General features: G+C 49.8%; 1 protein-coding gene across 4 annotated transcripts in view; it reads left to right on the top strand.

Annotated features, from left to right (window-relative positions):
* TMCC1 (transmembrane and coiled-coil domain family 1) overlaps nt 1-13,444 on the top strand; it is a 91,921-nt gene that overhangs the window by 53,170 nt on the left and 25,307 nt on the right. The window contains exon 1 of one of the 4 annotated variants that reach the window (XM_040408369.1): nt 6,313-6,422. The exons of the other annotated variants lie outside the window; for them this stretch is intronic. Within the exon in view, the coding sequence (XP_040264303.1) occupies nt 6,339-6,422 (84 nt within the window). The 5' untranslated portion in view covers nt 6,313-6,338. Of the gene's footprint in view, nt 1-6,312; nt 6,423-13,444 lie in introns of those variants that run through there. 4 annotated transcript variants of the gene reach the window in all.

Below are 13,444 nucleotides of genomic sequence, written 5' to 3'. Positions count from 1 at the left end.
GCACCATCTACTGGCCAGGTTGTGTATAGCAGGTGTCCAAACCACTTCAGCTGCACCCCCTTCCAACTTTGACCCATTTTATTAAATGTTATTTTCAGTCCTAAAAGCGAATTATATGTTTATGCCAACGGCTGGAAACTTACTCCATGTAAACCAACTGCTGTGTGGGCAATGCAGTGATCCATGAACTGATCATTAGGGGATCAAGGGACAACTTTCCATCTATTGCAGGCAGTAGTGGTCCATGCCAGAAGTAAGTTATCTACTGGAAAACCATCCCAGAACATTGCACCTCCATGAGGCCTCCTGCGCACGACCGTTGTTTTGGTCCGCATCTGAGCCGCAGTTTTTGCAGCTTGATTGCGGACTTATTCATTTCAATGGGGCCGCAAAAGATGCGGACAGCAAAAAAAAAATATATAACCTGTCCTATTCTTGTCTGTTTTGCAGTTATATTAATGGCTGTCCATGCTGTTCTGCAAATTGCGGAACACACACGGACGCCATCCGTGTTTTGCGGATCCGCAATACACACAACGGTCGTGTGCATGTAGCCTTAGTCATTGATAGACGAGGCTTTGGCAACGCGAAAGTAGTTGTTCCTTTACCCAACCCGTGCCACCATGACTTGTGTATTCCGATAGCTCAGGCGATGCCCTCCTGGCTTCTTCGGCCTCATTTCGCAGAGCTTCAGCCTTAGAACAATATCCCCTGCACTCAAGTTTCCGGAGACGTGCGTCTTTGCGGCGCCAACTCAATCTGACACCCCAGATCAGATGAAGGGATCAAGGATCAGAAGGGGGGGGGGCGTCTCTGCGACGTATCGTAATTCAGGTTAAGTCCTCCAGCCGCTGCGGGCGTTGCTTTCCACTCGAGATTTGGTTGTTTATTTAGCAGCTTCATCAAGAATCGGCATCAGGAACTTGTGGAAAGGCCGGACCCCCGGGGGACGGAGCGGACAGGATGCATGGAGTGCGGGCGAGAGGGACACGTTCTGCACCGGATGATTAAAAAAAAAATGATTATTGTGCGGGGAGCACAGATATACGCAACACTTCCTGCAGCTCTCGGGTTGGATTTAATCAAATGCTAATGATAAGGTCATTAGTGAAGCCATGAAATTTAAAGGGGAATACTATATTACTTTCATACAGTCATGGCTGACAGCAGTGTTCCCCCCTCCCCATTATTCATGGTGCCTCTCGGAACAACGCTCGCACCGAGACCACCCAGGTAAGGCCGGGTCCACATCACAGTTTATTTTGCGTTCTTGTGATCCATCAGAAGAACACAAAAATAAAGATAAAAACGGATCCTCAGCATCAGTTATGCACAGTTGGCCTCCGTTTTGGCCATTTCCGTCTGAGATCCGTTATTTTAGATGAGTTTGCAGAGGTCGGACCCCACCGATCATAAACCTGTCCTATCATTTGATAAGATGGGAGTACCCCTTTAAGTTCATCTATAGACCTTGGAGAGGTTTCTTCACCTGTGCTCAGTGCTGCCCCCTGTTGCATAATATACTGTGGGGGAAGGGAACGGACTACTGCTCTAAGCACGTTTCTGGCTTTGAATGGGTATTCCCGTGGGCCATTACAGTGATAAGTGGGGGGTCTGACCTCCAGGAAGACTGCAGCGCTGCGCACGCTTCACAGGTGATGCCGATCCGGAAATCAAAAACAGTGAAGGGGCCACAGTGCTGGATTATCCTTGTGGCCCCTTCTTTCTCTGAATTGGAGGAGGGGGGTTGCAGAGGTCATCCCCCACCGATCATAACGTCATTTTATAAGATGGGAGTACCCCTTTAAGTTCACCTGTATCTTTATACCTTGGAGAGTTTTTCTCCACACAAGACAGGTGCCCTTAAAGGGCAGAACCGCCCCCCTTCCCCCATATCCATTACCGCCATATACTGCAATAGAACATATGGAAAGACCTTATCCAAAGCAGAGAGCCCATATAACCCTGAGGTCCGTCGCACAGACGGGCGGCCATTTCTCTGGTAACCGGGTGACAGTCATTGTTAGGAGATACTTCACGGGGATCAGGAGCCTCCAGTTTTTTTTACGTTGGCAGAGCCCCAAAATAAACATCAGCCTTGAGAGAAGCAAACAGACGGCCCGACCTTAACCCAACACCAGCGGAGGGGCAGAAGAAGCTGAGGAACCCGCACGGATCCGATATGGGTAACCGCTCCATCCCCCCCCCCCCCCCCCCCCAATGTCTAACCCCAACCTATTTTGATATGGTGCCAGCGCGGCTCTTGATCAGATTTGCTGCATGAAGTGATGCGTCCATGGGGTGATCTTCGGGCAGCGGCCGCTCTCCTCCTTCACTGTGACGCAGGCACACGGACCGCGAAGCTGTTTATACAGAGCTGTGTCCCCACACCCTGGTTACTAATCTCAAGGGAAACCGGTTTGGGGACAGACTCAGCCAACGGGAGAATGATCCTAATATTGTGTCACCTGCACTTCTGCCCAAACAATCAGGCCGGAGGAGTATGTCAGACTGCCATAGACCGCAGCTCTCCTCTCTCTAATATATGGACTAGATGTAAGGAGATCGCTATTCATGCCATTCCTTACCTGTCGGAGGAGCTGAGCTTCCCTGGAAAAGATGGAGAACAACTTATTTACACAAGTCTTGAAATAAACCACACAAAGGATTTGCAAAAAAAAAGAGAGTGCTGTGGGTTTTCTTCATTTGCCATTAGATTCTGCAGGAGAGGGAGGGGGGGGACTCATCACTCCTCAGTGAGAGGAGATGCTTCATGAGCTGTAAAAGGAGCAATCAGTCAGGAAAGCTAGTGAAGACAGCAGCATCCTAGACACACACACACCTCGCGAGGGACACATCCACATGAGAAAAGTCTGACAGGAGCCCATACATTCTAATACTGTATGGAGACTAGGGATCGACCGATTGTTATTTTTTTTAGAGCCGATACCGATAATCAGTGAACTTTCAGGCCAATAATTTATATATTATATTAGTTGGTAGTCACTGAGGTGGTGGAAATTTGCATTTGGCACTAGTATATTATAAATGTAAATTATAAATTAATAAATCCCTTAGGCTACTTTCACACTAGCGTTCGGGTGTCCGCTCGTGCGCTCCGTTTGAAGGGGCTCACGAGCGGTCCCGAACGCAACCGTCCGGCCCTAATGCATTCTCAGTGGAGGCGGATCCGCTGAGAATGCATCAGTCTGGCAGCGCTCAGCCTCCGCTCCGCTCAGTGAGCGGACACCTGAACGCTGCTTGCAGCGTTCGGGTGGCCGCGTGGCCGTGCGGAGGCGAGCGGATCCGTCCAGACTTACAATGTAAGTCAACGGGGACGGATCCGTTTAAAGATGACACAATATGGCTCAATCTTCAAACGGATCCGCCCCCATTGAGTTTCAATGTAAAGTCTGAACGGATCCGCTCAGGCTACTTTCACACTTAGAATTTTTTTTAAACTATAATGCAGACGGACCCGCTCTGAACGGATCCAAACGTCTGCATTATCGGAGCGGATCCGTCTGAGCAGATACCAGACGGACCCGCTCTGAACGCTAGTGTGAAAGTAGCCTTAATTGGTAGTCAATTTATAATTTACATTTATAATATACTAGTGCCAAATGCCAATTTCCACACCATCCCCCCTCCTCACTGACTTTATTAACCCCTATCAGACTTTATTTATTCCTTATCAGACCTCAGATCAGACATTATTTAACCCCTATCAGACCTCAGATCAGACATTATTTAACCCCGTTCAGACCTCAGATCAGACTTTATTTAACCCCTATCAGACCTCAGATCAGACATTATTTAACCCCGTTCAGACCTCAGATCAGACTTTATTTAACCCCTATCAGACCTCAGATCAGACATTATTTAACCCCGTTCAGACCTCAGATCAGACATTATTTAACCCCTATCAGACCTCAGATCAGACTTTATTTAACCCCTATCAGACCTCAGATCAGACTTTATTTAACCCCTATCAGACCTCAGATCAGACATTATTTAACCCCTATCAGACCTCAGATCAGACTTTATTTAACCCCTATCAGACCTCAGATCAGACATTATTTAACCCCTATCAGACCTCAGATGAATAAAATAAAAAAACTCCTCACCTCTCCTGTGCCGCGGCTCCTCTTCATCTCCGGGTCTGGTGTCGCGCTCCCCTGCCTGTGCTGCAGCGTGCAGTGTCAGGTCATAGTGCGCGCGACGCTGTACGGAGTCAGGACAGTGCAGCGTGGGCCCCCTTCAAAGAAGACCAGGAAGGGCGAGTATCGGGAGCGCTTGCTGCACTCCTTCCCTGCTCCCGGCACCCGATGCATGCTTCCATAAGCGCTCACTGGTATTCTCTCTATACACATTATCGGCAAGGTTAGATGCCGATACCGATAATGTGCAAAATCCTTAATATCGGTACTTCCAATAATCGGTCGATCCCTAATGGAGACGAATCTCCGTACAGTATTAATCCAAAGTTTTGAACGAAGCGACTTCAGATGCAGCATCCGAAGCTGAACACTAGTCATCAATATCAGATCGGACGGACCCCCCCCCCCCCCCACCGCTCAGCCGGTTGAAGGAAAGGACCCGCTCCGTGCGAATGCTGCCTTCTCTTCACGATTTACCTGCTGACCGTCGACAGTGCAGCGGTGTGCGGGTGTAACTACAAGAAGCCGTCCCATTGAAGTGAACGGGGCGCCTTGTAGTTACACCCGCACACCGCTGCACTGCCGACGGTGAGCAGGTAAATCGTGAAGAGAAGGCAGCATTCGCACGGAGCGGGTCCTTTCCTTCAACCGGCTGATCGGCGGTGGTGACGGTACCCCCGCCAATCTTATATATTGATAACATAGCCTGAAGATAGGTCATCAATATTAAAATCCCGGAAAACCCCTTTAACTTAGCCGCAGGGACTGTGCCCGTCCACGAAGCCTGGGTGACCCTGTGACTACACGACGGCTCCACAGAGGAATTGCATCAGTTCTGTATCTCTGCTCATTATCATCCTCGGCCCTTTTGACCTTTGGGAAGAGTGAAACTCCTGCCCTCCTGCAGGTCCACGCGGCCGTGTCACCCGCAGAGCAGCGCAAGTAGCGATTACCGTCCTTATCTTCTATTTTTCTAAGAAATAAAGATAACGCGCGTTTTACGAGAAACTCAAATGGGTCAAAATCCTCCTCCCGCCGCTGTAATGGCCAGAGAGGAAGCGTTTGCGTATATTCAGGCGCCGCCGCTGAGCTTGTTATATAACTGTTATGAGAGACTTTGAGACTGGTTTTATGATGGAATTACTTTATGGTTTGGTTTTTCTAAGGATCCATGTAGAGAGCGCGCCGCCACATGGTCCCCCTGATCTTACCAGTTTTACATGGCGGCCTTTCCTCTGAATACAATACTGTTCCTCCGTTATTCCTTCTGAAAACGTATGACTATCTTAGAAAGGAGTTACTCTTCTCCTTGTCAGATGTTGTCCATTCATACATTTCCAGGAGGGATAACAGAGGCGCTACACAATGCAGCATTTTAAGAAAGGAATGCATCAGCATTGTTCCTGCATGGGGGCAGTAGTCCCACAACAGATGTCAGGAGTGAGCGTCGCCTATTTAAAGGGCCAGTTCACCTAACACCTGCAGCTTGCAAGCACAAGATCACATGTGGCTGTTGCAGAAGTTTATGCACCTGTCGTATTCATGTGAATTGGGATTAGCAGAAATCTGTGCACCTGCTGCAGAAATCGGACTGTTCTGCTATAAATCTGCTGCGTGTGAATATAACCTAATGGTGCAACAGCTTTATAAGAGTAAGGGCTTATTCACACGACTATGTATTTTGCGGTCCGCAAAAAATATGGATGACGTCTGTGTGCATTCCATACGGAACAGCTGGCCCCTAAAAGAACAGTATTATCCTTGTCCGTAATGCAGACAATAATAGGATATGCTCTATTTTTTGGCGGAACGGAAATCCGGACACTTTTTTTTTTTTTTTTGCAGACCCATTGAAATTAATATTTCTGTATACGGTCTGCAAAAAACCGGAACGGATACAGAAAGAAAATGTTTGTGTGCATGAGCCCTAATGATGATGGGGGCAGTAGTCCCGTGGCTGATAACAGAGAACTTTCGGTAGCACAGCACACGGAGAGACAGCAGACTGTCCCTTTAACTAGAGTTCATTGACCTGAGAGAGGACAGCAGGGCTCGGGAAGTGACCCCCGTCCGCTCACAAGGGCAGCAGTCGCCGGCAGTATTTATAGCGCTGCCTGCGATCTCATGTGACCGGTCAGCTGGTCCCTCCCGCCACAATTGTGCAAACTGTGTTCTAGAATGAGTGAGCAGAGCCGGGCGGCAGCATGCGGGTCCACACCAGCCGCCGCGCTCACAGACGGGATGGAAGCCTCAGCCGAAAACGTATGTGACCCTGTATGGGCATGGGAGGGTGGGGGTAGCCTTAACTGGGGAAATCCTGCCAAAACGACCACTTTCCCCCATAAAGTAGTGACATGCCAGTGAGCCTTGTAGAGGGCAGGGAGGATGGTGGTAGTAGTTTCACCAAAAATCAATCCCCGAGCCGTCCAGGTCTAAGGTGCCAGCTCCGCAGCTCTGGGAGCAGGAGGTGGATGACCACGCCATTAGAGGTTGTCACCCAGCTTTCCCAGATATGGATATGACAAGGCTGAGTGAAACCGACCAGCAGTCTTATGCCACAGGCGTACATTGGAATCAGTGTGATCTGCCCTAAATATTTCCTTGTGCCCCCCTTCTGTTTAGGCCACTTTCACACTGGCGTTTTGGCTTTCCGTTTCTGAGATCCGTTTCAGGGCTCTGACAAGCGACCAAAACGGAGCAGTTTTGCCCTAATGCATTCTGAATGGAAAAGGATCCGCTCAGAATGCGTCAGTTTGCCTCCGATCCGTCTCCATTCCGCTTTGGAGGCCGCCTGCAGCGTTTTGGTGTCCACCTGACGAAGCGGAGCCAAACGCACACAATGTAAGTCAATGGGGACGGATCCGTTTTCACTGCCACAATTGAAAACGGATCCGTCCCCCATTGACTTTCAATGGTGTTCAAGACGGATCCGTCATGGCTATAGAAGACATAATACAACCGGATCCGTTCATGACGGATGCATGCGGCTGTATTATTGTAACGGAAGCGTCTTTGCAGATCCATGACGGATCCGCAAAAAACGCTAGTGTGAAAGTAGCCTTATCCCCAGCGCCACGTGTCATGGCCGTCCAGGCGCCTCGTAGACATCTGTATACAAGAGGTGCCAAGCTGCACCGACCTCACAGGGAGAGGCGGGAGCAGAAATCTTATCACGGCGTGTGTATGTATAATAGAGCAGGACCCCAGACCTGGATTACAGGGGTCTGCCGGCCTTATGTAAATGAGGCTTAAAGGGGTATTCCAGTCAGGGTCGGTGACTGCATATTGCAGGTCTCAGTGGGGGGGTCTCACGTACCCCACTAATCACAGACCCTCCAGGACTCTCTGCACAGCGCCGCCGCCGCCGTCCTTGCACACCCGGATGCCATATCTGAGCAGTATGGTATTGTTAACTCCGGAGGTGCATGGTAGATTTTGAAAAGGTGCCGGAAGGGACCGGGGGTGAAAAAAAAAAAACATCAACTTTGTGTTTGTCGCAGAAAAATAGTTCCACCTACTACAAGTCAGGACGGCGGCATCTCAGCACTGAAACAGTTAAGTAGCAGAACCATCGGGCTTTGTAAGCCGCCATAACTTTTATCCGTACGTGTCCATCCAGCCGTTCATGACATTCAGGGCGGTTTCCTGCCGCAGACCTCACCATTTCCTCCGCAGGGTGAGCGAGCTGGCGCCGAGGTGACAGGAAGGGCACAAGAGACCGCACTTTATTCTGGTGTACCCTGCGCTACATAAATACGGAGGAGGATGGGGGCATATGCTTCTTCCTATGCAGCGGAATACAGGCTGCCATCTTTCTTCACATGCTGTTCCCTAAAGTTGGAACAAAGGCATCCAGTTTTTGTTTTTTTACACAGGAGCCTATGGGGGGCATACGCTCATACAGCGGCATGTGCCAACCAACGACAGACACTACAAAACACAGAGAAGTCAATGGCAGAACAATGGTTAAACGTGACCTTCCCTGCATTGGTCGCAGTTAGGGCTCATGAATGTATTTTCTCTCCGTGTCCGTTCCTTTGCAGACCGTATGCGTAACCATTCATTTCAAGGGGTCCGCAAAAAAAAAAAAACGGAAGTTACTCCGTGTGCATTCCGTTTCTGTATGTGCTATTATTGTCTGCATTACAGACAAGGATAGGACTGTTCTTTTAGGGGCCAGCTGTTCCGAATGCACACGGACATCATACGTATTTTTTGCGGACCGCAAAATACATATGGTCGTGTGCATGAGCCCTTAGTTCGATCCTATGGCAGACGGATCAAGGGTAGAGCAGAACGTTTACATGGTTATATCAGACGGATTCCTTCCCAGAGAAGGATAATTAACTCTTGATGGTAACATATACAGTAACCTGCATCGGAATGTACAGTTCTGCGCTGCCACCTGCTGGTGAGATGTGGGTATTGCATCAATCTCCAATGCATCAAGGATTTATGGCGCGTTTTCATTTTTTACTCGCAGCAGCTTTTTCCGCTCTTGCCATCAAAAACACAGGCATGCAGAGGTTGCACTACATTTTTTCCGGAAGAGTAAAAATACTCTTACCATGTTTGAGCAGTTGCAGTAATACAAATACATTCTTCACAGGCCTACGTAATGTTAAGGGCTTGTTCACATCCGCGTTGGAGGCCGTGTTTGGGCCTCTGTCACAGATTCTGTGAAAAAGACTGACAAAAAAAAGCATCGCATGCAGGACTTTTCTGTCTGGTTAAAAAAGACAAGATCTCGAACGGAAACTGAACAGACTCCATCATAGTTAGGCCTCATGCACACGACCGTTGTGTGTTCTGCGGTCCGCAAATTGCGCATCCGCAAAACACGGATGCCGTCTGTGTGCGTTCTGCAATTTGTGGAACGGCACGGACAGCCATTGATATAACTGCCTATTCTTGTCCGCAAAACGGACAAGAATAGGACAGGTTATATTTTTTTGGAGGACCACGGAACGGAGCAACGGATGCGGACAGCACACTGAGCGCTGTCCGCATCTTTTGCGGCCCCATTCAAGTGAATGGGTCCGCATCCGAACTGCGGCTCTGCTGCAGACCAAAACAACGGCGGTGTGCATGAGGCCTTAATGGACGCTGTTTAGCTCCGTACAGGTCAGTTATGTGCCCGATCCAGCACTTGAAATAAATATCAGTGGTGTGAACGTGCCCTAAGAGGTGGGTATTCATGCAAAGGAACTATTACTACCGTAGTAGGGATGAGCGAATAGACTTCGGATGAAACATCCAAAGTCGATTCGCATAAACCTTCGTTCCAATACCGTACGCAGCAGGAGCTCCGTACAGCACTAGAATGTATTGGCTCCGATGAGCCGAAGTTATTGCTTTGTGGAGTCTCACGAGACTTCGGGTAATAACTTCAGAAATGTATTTGTACTGTAAAAAACTATTTCCCGAACTCGGGTTCAGTTCCAAGTGGCAAGCAAGTGCGGATACGATGCGTTTTTCGCTGATGATTGCTTCAGTTTTTTATCATGCACGTGAAAAATGCATCAAAACGCATTGCCCCCGCGCGGAGAAAACTGAACGCAATCGCAGACAAAACTGACTGAACTTGCTTGCGAAATGGTGCGAGTTTTTCTGAACGTATCTGGACCTAATCCGTATTGTTCATGTGCAAGATGCCTAAATATTGGAAATAACTGATGTGCGAGCTCAGCCTTAGGCCTCATGCACCGGCCGCGCGCTCCCCGTATCACGGATGCGGACCCATTTACTTGAATGGGTCCACAATCCGGAGCTGCAGTGCTTCCGTGGCGTTTCTTTCCGTGCCTCCTCTCCTGTGCAGACGGATCACGGACCCATTCACGGTCCCCAATGCACGGAATGGCCGCACAACGGCTGTGTGCATGAGGCCTTACCGGTGACATGCGGCTGCACAGAGATCTCTGGGTGCGCCGAGACTCCATTAGCACTGGGACCCTCTCCTTGTCCGCCCCGGCGGATCCCGCGACACATATGACCTGTAACATGGAACCAGCTCCAGACCGTGCCTTCTCTTCCAGCCATAGTACTGCAGACAGACATGGGGCACAAATCCCACTGCCCTCCATATGAGCAGTGCCAGGGCATGCCCCCTCCTCAGAGCGCACACACACTGAAGGCTGGTGCCCCTCACTACATGAGAACGGGAGCTAACTTACCGCGCAGCAGCCATGTTCACTGGTAGTGGGGCAGGAGGTCGGGCACCGCTACAGTTCTGGGGCTGTAGAGTGTGGGCACCACCTGCTGCTAGAGCTGCCCCGCGCAGATGGTGTGCGCTGCTGCTGCCGCCCGCCCAAACTGACCAGTAACCACTCTCCTTACCGTACGGAGCTTTGCAGGGAAGAGTCTACGTATTGACACATGGGAGTAAAATGGCGTTATTGCAATCTCTGCACGCATCCTCAGCCAAACCGAGCATGGCCACGCACAGGGATTCTGAAGCTATAGCGGTTATAAGGGCACCGCTAGTGGAACTACAGGTCACAGCAGATCTTGGCTGCCAGACTTGCAGGGCATGTTAAAGGCATTGACCTGTCGGAAAAAGAATAAATAAGGAGGCGGCGGCAGGACGGCTTATACCTCACAGCTCGCCGCCTCCAGACATGTCAAAGTGCTGGAACAGACTGCCAGTTTTGGACAATACGCCCCGGATGCATCCATGGACTGTAACGTATACATTAGGAAAGCCGGAGGGGACGCCCATGACCTCAGTAGTGTCAGCCAGACAACATTTCTCAAGTCCCGGTAATTGTGCAGTCAGCCACCTGCGGCTCCCATCCCCCGCCCCTCACACACAGGTGATAAGAGCTTATATGTTCTCAAGATGCCGCACCATTAACCCATAGAGGACCAGCTCGCTGGAGGTGGTGAAAACCGTTCACAGTGCGACCCGAGAGCACCTTATCTACTGGGCTCATGTTAGGCCGTGCGTCCCAAAATTTCTGCACATCAGCCCCAAAAAGGTACGCATTATGTGATCTAACGTGGGGGGCAATCGGTGATTCTGATAACAGACTGATATTAAAGGGGTTGTCTGGGCTTTTACAATCCTCAGGATAGATCATCAGTCTCAGATCGGCGGGGGTCCGACACCCGGCACTCCCCGCCGATCAGCTGTATGAAGGGAAGGCGCACGTGCCGTCTATGGCAAGCATGCTGCGAGTGCCTTCCCGCTGATCTGGTATTGATGACCTATCCTGAGGATAGGTCATCGACATTAAAAGCCCGGAGAACCCCTTTAACGCGAGCGAGTGCAATGCGTGATGTGAAGGCATAGCATCCGCGCTAAATCCTGATCCATTCATTTCAATGGGTCTGTGTACATGAGCGCAGTTTTTCGCGCATCACTTCTGCGTTGCTTTAAAATCGCAGCATGTTCTATATTCTGCGTTTTTCACGCAGCCCTGGCCCTATAGGAGTGAATGGGGCTTCAGTGAAAAACGCATTGCATGCGGAAGCACGTGCGGATGCGATGCGTTTTTCACTGATGGTTGCTAAGAGATGCTGTTTGTAAACCTTCAGTTTTTTTATCATGTGCTTGAAAAACGCATCAAAACGCATTGCACCCGCGCGGAAAAAACGGAACTTGCTTGCAAAATGGTGCGCGTTTCCCCGAATGCACCCGGACCTAATGCGTCACGCTTGTGTGAAAGAGGCCTAAGGCAGTCGTTCCTTAAGAGCTCGTGCACATGGCCGTAGCTTTTTTGCAGACAGATTCAACTTGAACGGGTCGGTTATCCGTCCGCACCGCAAAAAATAAATAAATAAATAAAAATAAATAGAACATGTTCTATTTTTTTGCAGTGCGGCGGCGCTGAGTGAAGCCCCACGCGGAAGCGCTCAGTGGTGCCTCCATGGGGTTCCGTGCCTCCATTCTGCATTGCACCTTCCAGATTGCGGACTTGTTCAAGTGAAGGGGTCCGCATCCGTGATGCGGTGCAAAAACAGCTGGGGCTCGTATATAGCGGATCCGAGATACAGGCCTGGCCGGCGCACCCCCTCCCCTCAGCATTTATTATAGCACTGCTGCGAGGGTGACTTCAGCCTAATTCCAGCACTGTTGGGACCACGTGTACCAGCATATCCCACGAGCCTGGACTGTGCGGGATCAGCAGCCCGGCTTCCTGTCTGTGCTGATAGGGGCTCAGGTGTCCGCACCGTTTCTCCTCATTTCGGCCGCACCCAGCTTTTGTTTGCAGGGATGAATCCTCAGCAGTGAAGAGTCGGCAAACAGCTCGGCGGTGGAAAGATCCACAAATCCTGCCCCCCCTCCCCCGACACCTGTGAGCTGCACCTGTGTTTCGGGTACGTTGCACTGAATTCCCATGCAGGTCTCGGAGCAATGTTCAGCCGGTTCATATACGTCCATTTAAGTGTTCTGCCCGTTATACAAACGCCTGGACTGCCCTGCCACTGCCTGTGCACACGTGGCGCTAATGCTGCAGACCGGGCACCACAGAATTGAGGGTGGCGTTAATTGGCCTGCGGATCATGTCGTTGTATGCTGCGTATTTCCACCCTTTACAATAGGAGGATGAAATGTTTTACTGCAGATTTACATGCAGATTCGTACGCAGATGTGTTTTTTTGCTGCAAATTCGATTGCAAAAGTTAGTTTTTTTGCTGCGGATTTGTATGCACTTGCGTTTTGCTGCGGATGTAAATGAAGATGTTGGGGGGAGATTGATAAGAACTGGCTTCGTTGCCCATAGAAACCAATCAGATTCCACCTTTCGTTTTCCAAAGGAACTCTGAAACATGAACGGTGGACTCTGATTGGTTGCTGTGGGCACCGCGCCAGTTTTCCCCTCCAGCAGTTTTGATAAATCTCCCCCGTTTTTTTTGTTTTCCCCCCATCCTGTGGATTCTTGGCAAATATTCTGCTGCAAAAACTCCATGCTGTGTGGCTGTGCCCTTAGGGTTCATCATGTACACGAGTGTAAGCGGTCAGTGCCCGTATTGCGGACCGTACACGGCTGGTCCACAATATATGAGCACTGGCCATGTACTCTCCGTGCTGTGGACCCATTGGGGCCTATTTACTAAAGTGTCTGCGCCACGTTTTTTGTCGTATTCTATCCTTGATAGCCTTGTTTTTGTTTGTTTTTTGTGTGTCCGCACAATAATTAACATTTTTGCGCCTGTTTTGTGATTCCTGCGCCATTTTCTGACGACACATTCCTAAGGCGCACTTATGTACGTCTTTTTTTTTTTAAGGACATATTTAACATGTGCACCTATTTGTCCGTCCTTTTTTTCGGTGTACAGAG

Source organism: Bufo bufo, chromosome 9, assembly GCF_905171765.1.
Source record: "Bufo bufo chromosome 9, aBufBuf1.1, whole genome shotgun sequence".
Lineage (NCBI taxonomy): Eukaryota > Metazoa > Chordata > Amphibia > Anura > Bufonidae > Bufo > Bufo bufo.
This window is presented reverse-complemented; position numbering and strand designations above follow the sequence as displayed.